Here is a 21,864-nt window from a genome sequence, read left to right on the forward strand (position 1 = left end):
TTGTGCTGAACTGATGAAAATGCATTTGGGTTGCATTTAGATTGCTGTAATTAAGGAACCACTGCTGCCAAAGCTGACTGAACATAATTGTGTGGTGTTCTAAAAGGATTTCTTTCAGGAGAATAAAACAATAAGTGATTAAGTCAGGTTTTATTGTACTTTTATTGTTGCTTATTGAAAACCAGCTCAAACCTTTGTGTAAAACGTCTAGGTTATTTAACAATGGACCCACATGTTAATGAATCAGTATATGATTGTACCACAATACCAAAAAATACAATTTGTGGATTTTGTACAGTATTAGCACCCAGTAACCGTACTAAAACTGGTTTTATTTTTACTGTCAATACTGTGTTATTTGAAACACAGGGTTATGAAGTCAGATAAAGAGTTGTCTGCATTGTTTTGAGTTTCTATTCATTTATGTACAGTAAAGAGACTTTTTCGTTTGTATTTCACATTTGGTTAATTACCCAGTATATGTGATTAATAAAAATCGATGAAATCAGGATTGAACAGGAAAGTCTGAAGTTAACTGTCTCATGGATTTCGGACTAAACACAACCCAAGTTGTTATTTTTATTAGAAAATATAATAGGTACCAATATTGCATATACCATTTCAAATTTCCTGTTTGGTTTACATGACTGGGTGAGATGTATGCAGTATCAATACCATTTATTCAGTTTTTTTTTTTTTTTTTTACATTTTTAATAGTTCATTCAAGGACACAGGATTGTAAGTGAAAGCCGAATCTCAGCCCTCAATCATGCACTGAATTGAGACGATCTGAATGCCTAACTATGGCAAGTAGTGCTGTCTAGACAGTTTACCCTCAAAAACAGCAATTCTTTCCATGGATTTTTTTTTCTCATACATTTTTGTAACCTTGTGTGATTCGGGGGGCAGGGAGCCTCCTCCCTCGTTCTGTCGCGGCAATTATATCTGCCAACCTCCTTATTTAAACCCCAAGTTATGCCTTTGTTCTGTGTCTTGTGTTTTTCGTTTTCCACCATCCTCTCCTCGACCTCCACTATGCCTTCCTCCTCCACTATGCTGATCCAACTCCGCAACTGCTGCTCCATCTCTGCAACGGTCTCTTCTGGGGGCAAGTGAAGCTCACTTCCCAACCTTGGAGGTCCAGCCACGTTGGCCTAGTCCTTGGAGGCCAATTGGTGCGGTCTCACCTCCATGAGGGTAACTCTCTGCAAGCCAAGGGGAGAACCATGTACTTCTTCCTAAGTCTCAAAGCACTTCTCTCCCAATTCCCAGTTCCTGAGGTTCTTCCTCCACGCAGCCCTCGCTCCTGTCCCGTTGTTCAGTCCCACCACTGTGATGTTTTGTGTTAACCTTTAATTTAAGCTTGCAGGCCCCTTTCATAAAGCATATTATATAAAAAAATAAAATAATAAAAATACCTTGTGTGCAGCAGGGTTCGATGTTAAAAGAGATTTATAAAGTAGCAGATCTCAATATTATTGCTCTGAAAAAACGGGGGTGGGGGTGGGGTGGGGGGTATACTCAGGAAATGTTGGCTGTGTTTACAAAAACGTGGTGTCCTCATACTGTCATCTTACTGTACTTTTCTAGATTTTGGAAATGCGCATTGCAAGTGTGGAACGAGTAGGCCACTGCCAGTTTGGTATAATTGACACCGTTCCATGGGTCAAAATGCTTCAAATTCAAGGGACAAATTGAAGAATCATCATTTTACAGAGACACTTACTTATCTCATGTAACCCTGTAGCAAGTCTTGTGTTAAGTAATGCTGATCGCACAACTTCAGCACAAATAATCAAATAATGCAGATGCACTGATCTCAGTATAAAAAAAAAACAAAAAAAACCCCCCAAAAAACAGGGAAAGGGCACAGAGCTAAATCAGTGCTTCCGCATGACTGTCAAAAGTACATTATTAAGAGTTTAACAACATACGTCTCTGAATAAACAGGTTAATCTGTTTTTACTGTACATTCTTTATAAATATAAATTACAAATACAGTACAAAGTCAAGATATACCCACCTCCAGACTGCTGCTGATAAAACCACTGAAATGACATCACCAAGCACTGTGTACAGTTTACGGCCTTTAAGATCATAGCACAGGAACCTGCTGTTGGAAAGTATTTTAATACATAGTACAGTAGTTAGAACCTCTCTTTGAAAATTGAATTTATGTGGAGTTATGAAGCATCTGTCTTTTACCAGCCATATTTTGTTTTAACTTAAAACTGTACAAATTTGACCATGATTTTATTCATATTACAGTAAAGCTGTTGATACTGATGAACCCTGGTGATGAGGGATAACCATATGAAACACATATTAACAGCACACATTTAACAAATAATTACATTGAACCTTCCTCAGAGGCAAGTAAAACGATCCAGTTACACCTGTTATTAACTCGGGTGGCCACGACTGGGTAAGGCAAATTAAAATGTTTCTGTAATACAATTCTAACATCTTACAAAGTTGTTGTAAACACCCAATGCACATTTAATATATAGCACAGTTCTTTTATGATTGACATCCAAAATATGAACATAAAATGACACCCACTGGTGCGGTACTTAGTTTGTTGTAAACCCATGTCTTAAAAGGACAGGGTCAAATAGATTTCTTTCAGGAATGACATTGCTACAATCCTGTGGTGACTCGTCACAGGAAGCAGAGGAGGCACACACTGCTCGAAAGTTTAGCAATAAATATGCTTTTTTATTTGTTTATTTATTTATTTATTTATTTATTTATGTATGTGGTACATGTAATATAACAGTAAATACATAGCTTTACCATGGAGGCAGCCGTCCGATCCATATTCTCCACTCAGTCACCACTGTACGTTCGGAGGAGGCATTTTTAAATCTGTCATTCAAATATACAGTAGCTTGTCAAGGTATTTGAAGAAATTATTGGAGACTAAGCTACAGTCAGAAATAACTGGGTAGGTATTGGGCTAACCTCTCAAGGTAGAAGCACTGTGATGTGCTGAAGTGTAAAACTGTAGATGGAGATGTGTCAATCTGATGCAACCGACACCTGGCATAAGAGTACCACTGTACAGTATTAGTAAAGTGGGGTTTAATACTCACTGCGATGAGCTAAACAGGTAGCGTACGTTTTTCAAACCAGCTGGAGCAAATAAACGTATGCATGGTACCACCTTATGATATTCAATCCTTTAAATAAATGACTGAATAAGGGTTACTTTGTCGTTTTTTCTATTTCCCCACGTATTTCAAGCACAGCAAGTGCAGGGGTTTTTTTTTGTTTTTTTTTTCTAACAATAGTAGACAGTTAACCAGCGCATGAGGGATTCAATTACAATTTGTATTAGGCCAGGCAAAAAAAAAAACAAAAAAAAAAACATGTAGCATTTAAATTTGCAGAGAGATGAGTTGAAATGTTGGGTGTAACAAGTTAGGGTGTCAGTTGTTCCTATGAAACAATACAAACACAGATAATGAAAATTCTGTTCAGCTACTGGTTGAATGCTCCTGTTCCACATGATCAAACAGTCCTGGATTCCCTACACTATATACCTTTGCTGCAGGTCTGCATATTTGTTTTTTTTCTTGTCATGTACTGCAAATATATTACACAGGACAAAATGCTTTGCTTTCCAATTTGAGTTACTCCTAGTTAGCCAGGACATGGGGCTGTACTGTACTGCAGCAATTCATTCATATGAATGACTGTGTTTTAATTACACAGTCCCATTTTGTTCTCAAGGCACTGATAGCTGGTAATACATTAATGAGAACACTAATGAGCTGTCACTGAGGCCACAGTATCCATAACGGGTTAAGTAATTGTAAGCCTTGTTTTTCATAACTTCTTTAAATATATGTTATTCATTTTAATATTTCTTTACCTTGCAGTATTTGGCAATAATGGATTCTATGTAATACTGAAAGGCTCTGTCAGGCCTGTGACGCTGCCATACAAAAAACTGCTTGGAGAACCGTATTTGGCTGGGCCTCATTCTCCTTTGGTCTCCTCATGTAATAAAGTGGTAAGACTTTGTTTAAACAAACAAACTGTGATTTGTTCTACAGTTTACAGATAAGTTTGAAAAAGATGCATTCTAATACAGTTAATCTGGAGGAATCCCTAGCAGACCACACCATTATCAGCAATGGTGGCACAATACATTTGTATTAAATATTGCACAGTGGTCTGATACAGTAGCAATGTCTTCAAAATATTAGTACATCTTTTCAAAGTGTTTATTCCAGTTTGTATGCAACTCCTATTTTCAATTTTAGTGTTTCAAAATGTGAAGAAAAAAAATCGGAGTAAATTACAAACGTAAACACTGTGAAAATGTGTCCTGTGCTGAAGTTTCATTTTAAGTCACTGAATCCTTGAAAAAATAATTTTAAATAAGTAGACAAATGTGTTCAAGTAATATGTTCAGAAGGGTGGCCAACAGTTAATTAAATGTTACCAACATTCGGAGATTTTTACATTTTCGGTCAGCTGTTTTCTCTTTACAATTTTTTTAAATTTAAATGAACAGGGCGAGACACTGACAGAACAACTGGTTGGTCTTACTGTAGCAGCCAAAACTAAATAAACACAGTTTTGTTCATCAAAATCCCACAGTTTACTGGCCTCCATGGTGGACAAACTACAATCCCTGAGCATCACTACTGCAAGGATCCAGGATTCATGTAGTAGAACAATAAATATGTTCCTATTGTTCATCACAGATTAAATGTCAAAATGCAGCGTTTGAATAAAAGGACAGACACCAGCAAAAGATTTTAGAATAATACAATCACTACACAAGTTTTCCAGATCTAGAAGACCATAATCATTTGTTTTTTAACCCCAAAGCCAACCTAATTCTAATAGAAATATGAAGGATTTACAGACGATTAGCTTTTACCGTCAGCCGAATGTAATATTTATAGATTTATAGTTTAGTATTTTCTTGTCACAGAAATGGGTCTTGACTTGACATTTCTGTTTTTATTATATATATACACTGCTGTGCAAAAGTTTTAGACATGTTGCATTTTTCTACTCTGATGCATTATGAGCATAAACAATTTACTCAAAACCTCCACTAGTGTTTTCTACTATTATAACAACCTTGAGTTGCATAAAGAAGGAAAGACATTGAGTGAAATAGCTCGCATCACTCGATTTTCAAGGTGCGGTATCCGAAGCATAATCAACAAGTACAGAGAAACATCAACTGTAATTGACAAACCCAGGATGGAAGACCCAAAGAGCTGTCTAACAAGGATGAGCAATACTTGAAGATAATATCCTTAAGGAATAGAAAGAAGACAAGCGTTGAATTGACAACAGAACTGGCAGAAGGCACAGGTGTCGTTGTTCACCCATCAACAGTCCAAAGCACCTTTGACCATTCATTGTTCCATAGTCCAGTTGCTGTGTTCTTGTGCATATGCTCCCCTTTCTTAGAGGTATTCTTACTGAAACACATCCTTTAAGTCCTGATTTCAAGAGTGACCTTCGTACTGTTGATTTGATGGACAACGAGCTTTTGTAAACTACCTACCTGCCAACTTTAGAAAATACAAAATCGAGAGCGGGGGTGGGGAGGGGAGGGGGGGGGGGGGGGGGGGGGGGGGTGTGTGCAGGTGTGTAGCTAAGTATGTGAACTTGCCTCATGCACTGAATGCATGCCTGCTACAGGACTCCCCTGGGCCCTAAACCCTGCTATGTGTACAGACGGGGAGTGCAGTAATCACACACCGGCCAGGAATTTTGTAGACATTAAAGGTTTGCTGACATAAGGGGGTTTAACAGTAGAATATGGGAGAAAATCTGTCCCGAGAGATGTCCGGGAGAAGGGTCCAAAATAAGGGAGACTCCCGGTGGCAGGTCTGGTGTATATATATATATATAGGTTACTTGTTTGTCAAGTTCTGTCTGTACACAAGACTCCCTGGGGGTGGGGTAGGAAAGTCAATAAAATCAATTCTAAGCTGACAGATGCAGGTCATTAAAAACAGGTTAAACCTACATTAGTGTTTCCCTCCTGAAACTAAGTATGTATATTAGAAAGCAGCTGCATGCTGACAGTAATTAAATAGATGATGTTTTTCTGTATTGTAAAGATCTGCTGTTTAAATCATTAATATTGACTGTGCTATGTGGAAGAGTTGCAAAACACCTGTTTTTTTTTGTTGTTACATATTTAATACATTATATTGTCCTCTCTGCCTTGCAATTTGTAAACACAACCATGACTTTTTGATGTTTGTATTCTGATTCTAATATTATCAGTCAGTGGTGTCACTGTAAGTGTTTTCTAATTTGTATCACTGCCTCTTGTCATTATACATGCACACTCAGCCTTCTCCTTTAAGTCGATATTTGGTTCGAAGCTCTCCCGTAACTGGGGGCTGATGGACCACCAGCTACACAGAGAGAAAAAGAGGCCAAGTCTTTCATTCAGTTTCTCAAACCATTCTCACGACTACTAGATATTCAGTCCATCTTGGATAATCTAACCAGAATAATACAAGTTTCATTTATTTATATTGTATTTTCTGGTTTGATGGTATAATAACAAAGCGACTGAAAATACCTTTTGTTTTTAAAATAAAATACCTTCGAATATGAATAATGTATTTCACTTTAATATCTCTTTTTGTGTCTTTCGTAGCTCACTGTTGGATGTTGCTTTGGAACTCTAGAAAAAATACCAAATTGTGAATTAAACAGTAAGAGGCTGGCTGTTACTGCAGAGGAGGACTGTGAGCTTCTTAAGATCTCCAACAGGGATTATGCAAGAATAAAAGCGGTAAAAATGAGCAACCATATAATTAAGCAACCTTCGAAGGGGAGCATATTTTTTGTTTCTGCTTTTGTTGTTTCTTCAACAGCTCATATCTCAAATTGTTTGAGCTGTTGAATGTATATAGTATTTTCAGTGTAATGGAATCTCCGTTGACCAAGGGCCGGACCAAATTAAAGTTAGCACTTAGCGAACGAGGACGTGAAAGCATTCGTGGTAACACAAGAAAAATTCCAAGAGAAATCTCGCCCTTCAAAAAGCAGCTGTCGCTTGTTGACTACAAGTGGGTTGAGAAGCTGAAGTGGTTTGCTATCGCCCGACCAAATCTACTCAATTCCAGCTATAAATCACATTTGCTAGATTTTCGCAGGACCGGATTTTACAGTCAACTTCAAACTTGTCGAAAGCAATCGCGTTTTAAGCAAATAGTAAAAAAATAACACTAAGCATCCTGATATTTGCAAAAAAAACAAAATAAAACGGTACATGCCTCAAGACGCTCCACAGACATCATATATCGAACACTTGCACACAACACTGAATAATTTAAAATTAATGATTTACAGTATCAAGTATTAGTATATGTATTATACCTATTATTATCATAATATATGTTGTGTTTGTTGCACCCTTAAACGAAACACGCACAAGACCGCTTTCTTCTTTAGTCTACTTTTTTTTTTTGCCACAGTTTGAGCAATACATATTATTTCTTTAATACGTACAAACAGTAAACTGTTTTCTACCCACGGAGAGGTTTGCTTGAAGCAGTGTCACTTTCAGTGATGGTAAAGTTTTTTAGATATATTTTCTTTTATCTTTGTAGTAAGCTACAACTACTTCTTTTTCTTTTTTGGTTAACGGCCACCAAGCTTCCGCCGAAGCTTATTGTCGCCACCTACTGTTTGTTTTGATTATAGTTATTGTGAGCCCAACACTTTGATTCCTGATTTATTTTATTTTTTTTTTTTTTAAGACTGGTTAAATCTCCCTGTTTTCCTAATGAGTTTCCCTATATACCTGACCATACCCCAATCTATTCTATTAACATCCCCTATGCCGTCCCTAAAAAAAATATTCTGAATATTCAAAGCCCTCAACTCTTCCCCTACCTCTAATCTCACTTCCCTATATCTAGCACATTCAACCATCAGGTGTTCCACAGTTTCCATAGCCCCACATCTCATACATAACCCATTCTCATGAGCTCCAGTTCTATAGAAATGTTCATTTAAAGTTGAATGTCCTATAAACAGCCTTATTAGGTTAACTTCCTCCTGTCTATTCCCCTCATACCATCCTTCCCGCAAACTGACTCTACTTTGTGATTTATATAATTTACGCCCTTTTTTCCCTATTCCACATATTCTGCCATTCATCCACTATAATTTTTTCTATTAGTTTATAATACTCCCTTAACCCATAATGAACATCCATACCCACATTCACTTTCCCCTCTATTCCTATATGCGCTGGAATCCACACAAAAACCACATAGTCCTAAACACACACATTCTGACAGTAGATACATTACCTCCTGTACTAAATCCCTTCTAACCTCTTTTCCTTCATTTTTAATTGCTTGTAGCCCTGATAACGAATTTGAAAAAATGACTGCCCTCTCTACCTTACCTCTATAATCCATTGTAATGCCCAAATAATCCCTATTAGTTCAGCTGTCATAATAGACACGTTATCTGTAATACGTACACATTTTCCTACCTCAAATTCTGGAATGTAATAAGCTGTTCCAACTCTACCAGTATCTGTATTTATGGACCCGTCTGTACAAATCTAACAGTATTTTCCCATACACAGTTTACCCATTTGCATGTCGTATGCAGACAGGCTAAAAGAATTGAATCTATTCAGTCTTGAACAAAGAAGACTACGCGGCGATCTGATTCAAACATTCAAAATCCTAAAAGGTATAGACAATGTCGACCCAGGGGACTTCTTTGACCTGAAAAAAGAAACAAGGACCAGGGGTCACAAATGGAGATTAGATAAAGGGGCATTCAGAACAGAAAATAGGAGGCACTTTTTTACACAGAGAATTGTGAGGGTCTGGAACCAACTCCCCAGTAATGTTGTTGAAGCTGAAACCCTGGGATCCTTCAAGAAGCTGCTTGATGAGATTCTGGGATCAATAAGCTACTAACAACCGAGCATCTTGTTGGTCTTTTTTATAGCTTCCCCACATTGTCTAGATGAAGACATTTCTGAGTCAACATAAACTCCTAGGTCTTTTTCATAGACTCAATTTCAACTTCAATTTCAGTATCTCCCATATGATATTTATAATGCACATTTCTTTTGCCTGCGTGCAGTACCTTACACTTTACTCTATTAAATGTCATTTGCCATGTGTCTGCCCAGTTCTGAATGCTGTCTAGATCATTTTGAATGACCTTTGCTGCTGCAACAGTGTTTGCCACTCCTCCTATTTTTGTGTCGTCTGCAAATTTAACAAGTTTTAAATTATAAAGACTACTGACCGCTTCAAATTTGGTATACAGCTGTTCTATGAACCCCTGGGTCAGAACTGATTATTGGTATGTTGAGGCCACATTTGTATTAATTTCCTGTTATATATATATATATATATATATATATATATATATATATATATATATATATATATATATATATATATATACACATATACAGTACTGTGCAAAAGTTTTAGGCAGGTGTGAAAAAATGCTGTAAAGTAAGAATGCTTTCAAAAATAGACATGTTAATAGTTTATATTTATCAATTAACAAAATGCAAAGTGAGTGAACAGAAGAAAAATCTACATCAAATCAATATTTGGTGTGACCACCCTTTGCCTTCAAAACAGCATTAATTCTTCTAGGTACACTTGCACACAGTTTTTGAAGGAACTCGGCAGGTAGGTTGGCCCAAACATCTTGGAGAACTAACCACAGTTCTTCTGTGGATTTAGGCAGCCTCAGTTGCTTCTCTCTCTTCATGTAATCCCAGACAGACTCGATGGTGTTGAGATCAAGGCTCTGTGGGGGCCATACCATCACTTCCAGGACTCCTTGTTCTTCTTTACGCTGAAGATAGTTCTTAATGACTTTCGCTGTATGTTTGGGGTCGTTGTCATGCTGCAGAATAAATTTGGGGCCAATCAGATGCCTCCCTGATGGTATTGCATGATGGATAAGTATCTGCCTGTACTTCTCAGCATTGAGGAGACCATTAATTCTGACCAAATCCCCAACTCCATTTGCAGAAATGCAGCCCCAAACTTGCACGGAACCTCCACCATGCTTCACTGTTGCCTGCAGACACTCATTCGTGTACCGCTCTCCAGCCCTTCGGCGAACAAACTGCCTTCTGCTACAGCCAAATATTTCAAATTTTGACTCATCAGTCCAGAGCACCTGCTGCCATTTTTCTGCACCCCAGTTCCTGTGTTTTGGTGCATAGTTGAGTCGCTTGGCCTTGTTTCCACATCGGAGGTATGGCTTTTTGGCCGCAAGTCTTCCATGAAGGCCACTTCTGACCAGACTTCTCCGGACAGTAGATGGGTGTACCAGGGTCCCACTGTTTTCTGCCAATTCTGAGCTGATGGCACTGCTGGACATCTTCCGATTGCGAAGGGAAGTAAGCATGATGTGTCTTTCATCTGCTGCAGTAAGTTTCCTTGGCCGACCACTGCGTCTACGGTCCTCAACGTTGCCCGTTTCTTTGTGCTTCTTCAAAAGAGCTTGGACAGCACATCTGGAAACCCCGGTCTGCCTTGAAATTTCTGCCTTGGAGAGACCTTGCTGATGCAGTATAACTACCTTGTGTCTTGTTGCTGTGCTCAGTCTTGCCATGGTGTATGACTTTTGACAGTAAACTGTCTTCAGCAACCTCACCTTGTTAACTGAGTTTGGCTGTTCCTCACCCAGTTTTATTCCTCCTACACAGCTGTTTCTGTTTCAGTTAATGATTGTGTTTCAACCTACATATTGAATTGATGATCATTAGCACCTGTTTGGTATAATTGTTTAATCATACACCTGACTATATGCCTACAAAATCCCTGGCTTTGTGCAAGTGTACCTAGAAGAACTGATGCTGTTTTGAAGGCAAAGGGTGGTCACACCAAATATGGATTTGATTTAGATTTTTCTTCTGTTCACTCACTTTGCATTTAGTTAATTGATAAATATAATCTATTAACATGTCTATTTTTGAAAGCATTCTTACTTTACAGCATTTTTTCACACCTGCCTAAAACTTTTGCACAGTACTGTATATATATATATATATATATATATATATATATATATATATATATATATATATATATATATATGTGTGTGTATATAATATATATATATATATATATATATATATATATATATATATATATATATTAAAACCCATTAGTGATACATACTTCATATATACACCTTTCTATTGATTTTCACACATATCCATTAAATGTCATCAATATATCCATTTATTTCCATTAGAACCATCAGAGATGCTATTCCCCTACCCTATGCCCATGAGGATAATGTGCAGCTTATTTTATTCTGGGTTTACTAATATGTTAAGTAAAGTTTGAGATTTAGAGGGAGGTATGCTGTGCAGTAGTAAATACAAAATGTGAAATGTTTTATTTTCTTCATATCACTTGGTCTAACATATGGCTCTAGCTAATAATTGACAACAGCCCTCTAGCTTCAGCATTAACGGCTTCGGTATTTGTTTTTCTTACTTCTTGTTTTCTACGGAAAGAAGTGTTCAAATGTATTTTAGCATAAAAGTGTAGTCAATTCGGGCTGTATTGATATTTAGAAATGGAATAATGCATATATTAATATTTGTGCTACTCATTAACGTTAAAAACTGACAATATGCTCACAACAAAAGTAATACTGTTTTTTTTTTTTTGGAAGGAAATAGCTGCACGGGATCCAGTACAGAATCAAGAGTTGATTCTGCATTGCCCATTCTACCAACAATGGCCTAGACTGTCCATAAATAAACTAGCAACTCTGATTGAGATGAGAAAACTACCAGCTGGTTACGGTTAGTTCTTTTAATATATGTTTCCTTAGTAAACACTGTGCAGTCATACCCGTTGGTTATGAAATACAATAATGTGACGACTATAAGTGTTACATTCTGAAATGTAAAGTGTTGCATGAAGGTCACATAAATGTGGGATTCAAATTGATTGATTTATTTGTATTTATTCATTCTTTAACCAGGAATTTAACATCATAAAAACACACCCATCTGCTGTACAGATATTATCCTACATTCAATCTGGGGTCAGAAGCATTTACAGTTCGATAGTCTTGGAACCAACTTGTTAAAGTAAAAGCAAACATTAAATGGATAGTACTGAACCTGAACAGGCCAGCTGTGAGAAAGACTTGGGCAGCATTGTAGCAGATTCTTCATTGACAGCAACAAGCAGTATGATGAGGCAATTAAACAAAAAACAAACAGGTTGCTTGGTTATATAGTTAAAAGCGCAGGAAGCAAATCAAGGGAAATCATGGTGATGTTTTATAATGTACTGGTTAGGTCACAATTAGCACACATGATTCAGCTGTGGTCTCTGCACTACAAAAAGAACACTGCAGCTTTGCAGAGTCCTGTGCAGAGATACGAGGTACAGTATGAGCTGTGACGTTAGGGATAGGGTATCTGACCCAGAACATAGGAGCTTCAGTGTGGGCTTGATCGACATCCTAAAAGGAGTTGACAAAGCTGATGTTAGTCACTATTTCAGAGGATCCTAAACAAAGTTGTGTTGTGTTTTGTGGTTTAACAGTACAGACATTTAATAAAATGGTACTGGCTATGGAAAAGCTGCAAACTTGGATCATTTTCTTTAGTAATTTGCACTCAATTAGGCAGTCAAATGACTTTGTCACCAGTTCAACTCAAATCTAATACAGTAATCCGTCATGTATACGCCTGTCACATATCCGCCCTAACCGTTTTATCTGCCATGATCAAGCTCTTCAGCAACTGTGGCAGGGCAGGAACCCTGTGGCAGGGCAGGAGCACTGTGGCAGGGCAGGAACCCTGTGGCAGGGCAGGAGCACTGTGGCAGGGCAGGAGCACTGTGGCAGGGCAGGAACCCTGTGGCAGGGCAGGAGCACTGTGGCAGTGCAGGAGCACTGTGGCAGGGCAGGAGCACTGTGGCAGGGCAGGAACCCTGTGGCAGGGCAGGAGCACTGTGGCAGGGCAGGAACCCTGTGGCAGGGCAGGAGCACTGTGGCAGGGCAGGAACCCTGTGGCAGGGCAGGAGCACTGTAGCAGGGCAGGAGCACTGTGGCAGGGCAGGAACCCTGTGGCAGGGCAGGAGCACTGTGGCAGGGCAGGAGCACTGTGGCAGGGCAGCAGCACTGTGGCAGGGCAGGAACCCTGTGGCAGGGCAGGAGCACTGTGGCATGAAGGTTTTTTTTTTTCGCGTAAATGTATATTGTAAATAGTGTGTATTTATTGTAATTAATGAATGAAGTACCTTACGCTCCTGGGAGAGCTTGCCTGCTGAGTGTGATTACCAGCTGTGGAATGTAATTAGAAGGTAGGTGTGTTCCAAGAGATTTAGGGGATCTCCCTAATAAAAGCTGAATCTCAAAACAATAATTGTGTGAATATAGTAATACAGCTGTGTATCATGGTATTTAAAACAAGATTCATTTATCCGACTTTTTACATATCCGCCCTTACTCTGGTCCCACTGTAGTCGGATACATGATGGACTGCTGTTTATCATTTTTATGATAAAGGGGAATTTCCAAAGGGCTGTGTGGTGGAGTGTCCTGCCCCTATATATACTGTATATATTTATTATTATTTGTATTTTTGTTTGCGGCGCAGATCAAAGAGCCGCGTATTTGTTATTATTTTTATAATTTAAAAACCCCGTGAGGATGCGTGACTGATCAGCTAGTGATTTATTTAGCTAGTTGACAGTCACGCATCCTTATTAAACTCGTGCAGACGGTGACCATCTCCTGAGTTAATTCATTGATTAATTGTTGCTGATCGGGAGATGGTCACTGTATATAAACCTGCAGCTCTCTACCCTCAGGGGAGAGTGTATTAGGTGTGAGAGCGGAGAGAGCGAGGAGAGAGAGAGAAAACGAAAACAAAACCAAAACCAAACAACTGCTAAACGTTATTTGTTTGGCCAACACACCGTTTTGTTTTGTACTGTCTTGTTTGTTTAAATCTTTTGTTTATTTATTATTAAATAAAAGCACTGAATGCCGTAACGTTCAGTTTCACCCACCACCATTCCTTGTTTTGGTTCCTGTTTCTGGTCCGTGACGTCACCACTCACACGCCACTCAACAGCACTCGGTACAGGCTGTCTTAAAAGCCTTGAGTGTTTTTCTTGCCTAATTATTTAACTTGATGACTAATTAATCCTGGAGATTTTTGGAAATTACTTATTCAATCAGTTAATTGTTTCTTCTTCTGATTTCCTTTATATAAAAGCATTCCACTGGGAAATTGCCAAGTACAGCGAGTGCAGAATCGGTTATCCTGGTCGAAAACCATTACCTGGCGAATAAAAAAGTACATGGCTGTAATTTGTTATTGTATGTATGCAGTCTTTTCTAATTACCTCTTTTAGTCACAGTCTTAAGTACACATCATTTACTAATACACAGTATTACAATGTAAGACCAATTTTATATATATATATATATATATATATATATATATATATATATATATATACACACATATACCCCAAATTTATAATTTCTAGAAATTTCTCGAAAACAAGAATTTTAGGGAAAATCTTTTGTAGCAAAAGTTTTGCTTTTGTGGATGAGGAAAAAAATACAAGAGTTCAAGAAATAGATATCTACAATTATTTATTTCAGCAATTTTTTTGCAAAACTCAAAAAATGCTAATTCTAAAGTATTCATACCCTTCAATGCTATAACAGTATTGTCTACAAGGTGCTAGAAATTTCAATATGATAATGCAGAACCTAATTTAGAAAATGCTGGATTGTAGGTGAACATTCTTAGTATAACATTCTTAGGTTTAGGCATAAGGATGATTGCTGTCATTACCAGTAAGTCAATATGGGAAAAAGTCTGAAGACCTTAGGCAGAAAATGATTTATTGTCATAAAGCTAGAGAAGGCTACAAGAAGATTTCCAAGCATTTGAGTATCCCAATTTCAACTATTGTTTCTATTATCAAGTACAAGGCTCATGGTACTGTCACAAGGTTCGCTCGGTCTGGAAGAAAGAATGTTCTTTCACCAAGAACAAGTAGAAGAATTGTGAGGAAGGTTAATAACAATCCGAGATTGACTGCCAAATATATTCAAAGTGAATTGGCTGCAAGTGGGACTGGGGCTTCCATTTCAACCATGGGTCAGGTATTGCATGGTGAAGGTCTCAGTGGTTGCAGGCCAAGGAAAAAGCCACTCTTAGGAAAACGTCACAAGGACAATCACTTAAAGTTTGCAAAACAGCATTTGAATGATGGATGTGAGTTCTGGTCAAAGGTTTTGTGTAGTGATGAAACAAAAATCGAGCTATTTGGTCACGCTGATAGTCGTTATGTTTGGAGAGTCTTGTGAGGCATACAAAGAAAAGAACACCATAGCTACTATCTAGCATGGAGGTGGTAATGTCCTTATATGGGGCTGTTTTTCCTCTAATGGCACAGGAAATTTAGTTCCAATACATGATAAAATTGATTCCATAGCCTACCAAAAGATATTGGCCAATCATCTGAAACCCTCTGCTACAAAACTGAACGTTCCAACACAACAATGATCCAAAGCACACATCAAAATCTACTTCAGAATGGTTAAAGAAGAATAAAATCAAGGTTCTGGAATGGTCTAGTCAAAGTCATGATCTAAATCCGATGAAAATCTTTGGTATGAGTTAAAGAAGGCTGCGCACAAGAGAAGAAATTTGAATAAACTGAAACAATTTTGCATAGAAGAATGGTCAAAAATCACTAAAGAATCATGACAAAAGCTCATTGACAAATATCCTAATAATTTAAAAGAGGTTATTATTACTAAAGGTGCCTCAACTAGCTATTAATTTCATTTCCCTTGTCAGAATATGAATACTTTTGGATTAGCATTTTGAAAATTGCTGAAATAAATAATTGTAGACATCTATTTCTTGTAACTTTTTTTCCTCATCCACAAAAGCAAAACTTTTGCTACGAAATATTTTTCCTATAATTCTACAAATTATAATTTTCCATTGGTGTATGTAAATTTTTGACTACCACTGTATATCGTAATCCGTGCAGGTGGAATGTAAGAACATTGAAAACTGGTTTCCCATTAACACTAATCTTAGATGATCTTAACCTTACCTACAGCCATGGCCAAAAGTTTTGTATCACCTGAAGGACTGAGACATCATTCAAGAAAGAAAAAATACTATATGAACATAAGTTAGATCTTTTATTTAACATCGTGTAATCAAAGAAACTACAAAATGATATTGCAAAAGTCTACTGGAAGCCATTATAGTAGTACAGTATTTCATGTTAGATTTTGAAATGCCACATTTTTCAATTTGTCAGTTTTTCATTAAGTATATGGAAAACTACAAAGCGTTATGTAATTCAATATGTTAACGTATCATTATTCAGCAGGTTGCATTCAATCTTATGAAGCAAAATGTGTTTATTCTATAGGGTGAAGCAAAACTTTTGGCCATAGCTGTAAGGTAACATAAGGTAGTCTGAGTTCAGTACTATTCAGGGTCTGTGAATCCAGCCATAATGGAGTAATGTATTAAAAATGTAGGATACAGTGACACTGTGGAAAATAATTCAAAATGTTCCTTGCTGGAACAAAAGTTAAACGCATAGCATACAAAATATCTCTGTAACCTGAATCCCTGAATAAAGCATAAGCAAAGCAGACCTGATATGCTTCACTGCTCAATGTACTGTAGTTTACAAGGGTCCTCCTGTCTTGCCATGTTTAAACAGTGAACACAGACTGTATTGTTGTTCTTTTTTCAGTATGTTAACGGTCAAAGGTAACCCAGTGGTTGATTATGAGATTGACTGTGGGTGACTGTGGGAGGGTGCGGGTATTCACTGACACGGGAGACAGAAATGGTAGTTGACAACACCACACAGGTGCTCGGTTTTATTATTTTCTTTTTGTACTCTGGTGAGGTGTACTGATTTCTTTGAGCCCGTAGAGGGCGCTTGTGGTCCGTGGTCTGGCTACCAGCTATGGTATCCAGAACCAACAGGGAATACCACGGCAGGGTACTCAGCTACAGTCCGGCACTCGCAGGTGCTCACAAATTATAAAAACGAAAAAGGCAAAAAGAAACAGGGAAAATAAAACACAGTAAGGAAAAACTACAAAATAAATGTGCTGCACTTCGCAGCGTGAATCTCCCCAGTCGCCGCTACCCGTACGACCCGGGACTCCGTCCTACACTCTGCTGTCTCACTGTACAACAATACTGGGGCTGCCCAACGATCCCCCACTTTTCCCTTTCTTTCTTTAAAATTATTTTCTTTGATTTTTCTTTCCGGGCGTTTGTTATCCTCCTGTCTTTCGGTAGTCAACGCGAGACCGCCTTGCTCGCTGTTCCAGTTTAAAGGGGCCGATCTGAGGAAACAACAGAGTGTTACTTTATAAGTTAGCAATCCCATTAAAGTCCGCCTCCCAGCCACTCAGAGAGGGGAAAAGCACACACACCCTCTTCCCCACCTCTCCGTGTCACCGCCATGACTGGCAGGCAGACCCAACGGGACTGCCGCCCCCTTCCTGCAGCATCGCGCATGCGTCAGACGGCCAGTCCAGGTCTCTCCCTGTTACAGTGACAGAACAGCAATATTAATTGTAACTAGTAAACTGCTATTGTAAATCTGTCACTGTTCCTGAGCTTTTAAAACTGGATTACTCAGGACAGCCTCAATGAGAAGGTATTTTGAATCATGAACAAAGTGTGACAATAGAAATATTGCTGAATATCAATGGGGCAGAGTGTGGAGTAGTGGTTAGGGCTCTGGACTCTTGACCGGAGGGTCGTGGGTTCAATCCCAGGTGGGAGATACTGCTGCTGTACCCTTGAGCAAGGTACTTTAGCTAGATTGCTCCAGTAAAAACCCAACTGTATAAATGGGGAATTGTATGTAAAAATAATGTGATATCTTGTAACAATTGTAAGTCGCCCTGGATAAGGGCGTCTGCTAAGAAATAAATAATAATAATAATAATAATAATAATAATAATAATAATAATAATAATAATAATAATAATAATAATAATAATAATGTGTGCCAGAAAACAAGAACAAAAATCCTGTGTGAAAATAGAAACAGTAGTCTTAAATTTGAAGACCTGTAAAGGCACGACCAGGCGGTTTGCATCTTGGCTGTGCCAAGTTTCCACAATCATACAGATAGTTCCGTGGACTGTATTAAGAACATAAGAACATAAGAAAGTTTACAAACGAGAGGAGGCCATTCAGCCCATCTTGCTCGTTTGGTTGTTAGTAGCTTATTGATCCCAGAGTCTCATCAAGCAGCTTCTTGAAGGATCCCAGGGTGTCAGCTTCAACAACATCATGTCATGGAATGTATTGTCATAGATTTAGTTACATTGTTTACCGTCAGGAGTTTAAGTATGATTTAATTGCACAAGATTCCATAGTTAGATGATGAGCTAATAATACCTCTTCAGCCAAAGAAGCAGGCATAGTAATTTAAGAGCACTGTTACCATTATGTAAAACAGTATGTAGCGTGAGTTTTGTACTAAAGCAGCACCCAATCTGATTAGAATCTGTTGATTGAATGGGACGTTATCAAGGAAAATCAAGCAGGGTCAGCTGTTGCAGGGAAAACAAAGTTTATTTCTCAAACTGACCATTTATAAAATGTGAAAGCAGAACACACAGAAATACTTTGGACTGTAAATAGGAAGAGTACTGAAGCTTACCTGATTACAGTAAACAAAACAAAACAAAAAATGCCATTTGCTAAATTTAGCGCTCAGATTGTGCAAAATATGAAATATAACCATGCTGAATTCATTGCAGTCATCAGCTGCATAGACTAACCATTCAGCAGAATGAGGCAACAAACACGTGAGTACAGACATAGTTAGTGGTACACCTGGTGGTCCCTGCTGGAAACACTGGTACTCGAGAGTCTGGTACCTCCCTGACATCAGCTTTCAAAAGTTTAGGTGTAAAGGGTCTTTAAAATCTCATGACTTTTAATTCTCATGATCTTTGTTGCGGAGAGGGAAAAATCACTGTAAAGCAGATCAAATGTATTATTATTATTATTATTATTATTATTATTATTATTATTATTATTATTATTATTATTATTATTACTTGTTGGACTATGAGTATGAGTATACAATTACAACTTGCTGTGTGGTTTTTTACTCCACCAGATTGGCTCTAACTACTGAAGGAAATGACACAGCTGTCAGAGCAAGTGATTTTTTACTCTGTGGTCTAAATTTCCGGAGTCTATGATGGATTTCAAAGCAGTTCCCAGTCATCGTGGACATTAGAACAGCATAAGCACTGCACTGCACTGCAGCACGCCCAGACACTGAGCTATCTAACACATGTCTCACAACTGATTTCATCTCACTGTATAGTATTACAGTACAGAAGTCCCTTGGTAGGGATGAGGCATGCTGCCTGTTTGTTGTTTTCATAATTTGTAGGCCCTTAAGAAATACAGGAGTTTTGTATCTCAAAATAAAAGTATCATTATTTCTGTTTTTTATTTTTAAATATATGCTTTTGAGGAATGCGGTTTAGAGCCTGGTGGTGGTTAATTATATGCTGTATTTAATATTTTTAAAGTAAAATAAATAAAAAATGTAAGATATTTTTCATAGTATATATTTACTGTAGATACATATTACTATTTACAGGACCTCATGTTCAATATACAGTCAGGTTGTAGTTTATATATTACTGGAAACTGTGTCCTTACGTATTATACTAAAAATCAATAAAAAGCTTTTAGTGGATGATGTCTAAAAAATGCACCATGCTTTATATCATGCTATTCACAGCAAACAGAAGAGACACACAGGAAAATTTTTACTGTGCGTAAGAATGGGTCACAGAGGAGATGCGAGAAATGCAGAATAGCACGTTTAAACCGATTTTAAACTAAAATAACACATGTGATATGTCTTCTTAGTGGGCTTAGTTTGATAAACAGATGGAAGTAAGAAGCTATGTTGTTGTCAGAGGATAGAAACACAGCCTATATTAGTGTCTGTGGTGCACCCAGAAATGGGGTTTTAAAACTGCTGTCAGGATTGATATACAGTGTTGCTGTTGCTGCTAAAGGCCTCATAAATCAGCTCACCTCTAAAACTTGACCTCAGGTTTGTCACACAAAGAAATAGTTTTGATATTGTGTGGAATGAATAGTCAAACAAAATGGCGATTCAACTAATTTTAGCTGTGTGTTTTATGGTGTGTTCAGAAAGGAGACATCCACCAATAGAATGAAAATTAACAATTTATTGAATTGACAGATAAACATGCCCGTAAATATACAGTATTAGCCTCCCCTATGCTGGCAAAACTATGATGAAAAAATGAATTAAATAAATAACTACTGCCAGCGGGCAGGACAAGTGGCACTTGGAGCCACCTTCCCCCAAAAAGGACAAGACCACCTAAGCCTCCACCACCTTGCAGAATTAAACCGCCCTGCGCTAAGGAACCACCCCCCCCCCCCACCCCCCGCTCACCCCCCGCTCACCCACAAGGTGACAGGAAGAAACCTCAGGGAATCCATGGCCAAGGGTTGGGGGGATTAACAGCGATTAAACAAAGTAATATTGTAAGCCTGATAAGTAACGGCATATTGTAGAGAGACACAAATTGCATTGAGTAAAGCAAAAGTAATACAATTCTACAGTAGAATTTTTGGTAAGCGACATGACCGAAAATATGATTGCATACAGAATTAGATAACAATTGCCACCCTGTATTATAGGATGCTCGGGTGCTTTGGGGAGCCTAATAAGCCATTCGGTTGGATGCTGAATCACAAATGTGTGTTTCTGAAATAGGTTTTTGATTCAGTACATTATGAGGTCCTAGAACATTGGGCATGAAACCGGAGAGGGTCTCCGGCTGGAGACTCATTGATCCGGGACAAAGCTTTGGAGGGAATTGATAATACGAGGGCTGCTTCTACATCTGTATGTAAGGCATACTGCAAAATAGAATCGATTTTTTACATTGAGCCCTAGAAAATGCCACTGGGGACAGTGAGTGGGCATGGCTTTAAAGCATCTGTAACAACAGCTTTAGAAGCCCCTGCTTTGTAATGAAACGGTGGCGTCATCAATTCTAACATAATGAAGGGAAACCTGGGCAGGCTAGAAGAAGGAATTTGGAATGTGTAAAATTTTAACTGAACCCAGTTCAATTCCAAGAAATTCAAGACAAGTAGTGTTTTTACTGCAGTATACAGTGAGAGGAGACGAGATATGATTGTCATGGCTTAAGGAATAATGCAAACGATGAAATTGAAAGGCCCCCCCCCCCTTCCAAGAGTGAAAAAATTGCTGTTTTGAATGTGTTCGTTGTTCTGGAAGAATCGAGTGTGTGTGAGTGTGTGAGTGAGTGTGTGAGTGAGTGGATACGTTCCAGTTTATTGGGGTAGAAGCAATAAGAACGGACGGTTGACATTTCGAGAAAAGCAGGCATATGGAACGAGAATGAGCGTCACTGCAATAGCTGCATGTATGAGGAAAACGGCCCTGTTTGTTTGCTGAATAAGTACTGGTGGACATTGACTTTGCTGCTCCAATAATATTACGTCTGATCTGAGAAGAGGGAGAGGTTTGGTAAAACATAAAAAAAAAAAACATGGCAAACTAACCCTTATAAAAGTCCCTTTTTTATTTGATAGGGGATCCCCGAGTTCGTGACTTACAGATTATGCAAGTGTCTGTATTGTCTTGGGGACAGGTGATTTGACTACATACTACACTAAACATAAGAGAATACAGTGTCTGTTATAGGAAAGAAACTTTGCCAGTCAAATAAAATTGAAAATGACAGTTGCTGTTCGGT

General features: G+C 38.2%; 1 protein-coding gene across 3 annotated transcripts in view; it reads left to right on the forward strand.

Annotated features, from left to right (window-relative positions):
• The window catches only part of cnbd1 (cyclic nucleotide binding domain containing 1), a 70,289-nt gene that overhangs the window by 24,142 nt on the left and 24,283 nt on the right, over nt 1-21,864 (forward strand). For 2 of the 3 annotated variants that reach the window (XM_033998889.3, XM_033998888.3), the window contains exons 6-8: nt 3,885-4,018; nt 6,653-6,790; nt 11,692-11,824. In XM_033998889.3, coding sequence (XP_033854780.2) covers nt 3,885-4,018; nt 6,653-6,790; nt 11,692-11,824 — 405 coding nt within the window. The remainder of the gene's footprint in view (nt 1-3,884; nt 4,019-6,652; nt 6,791-11,691; nt 11,825-21,864) is intronic. The other variant, XM_033998890.3, reaches the window with a different exon arrangement.

The sequence above is a fragment of the Acipenser ruthenus genome, chromosome 4 (genome assembly GCF_902713425.1).
Source record: "Acipenser ruthenus chromosome 4, fAciRut3.2 maternal haplotype, whole genome shotgun sequence".
Taxonomy (NCBI): domain Eukaryota; kingdom Metazoa; phylum Chordata; class Actinopteri; order Acipenseriformes; family Acipenseridae; genus Acipenser; species Acipenser ruthenus.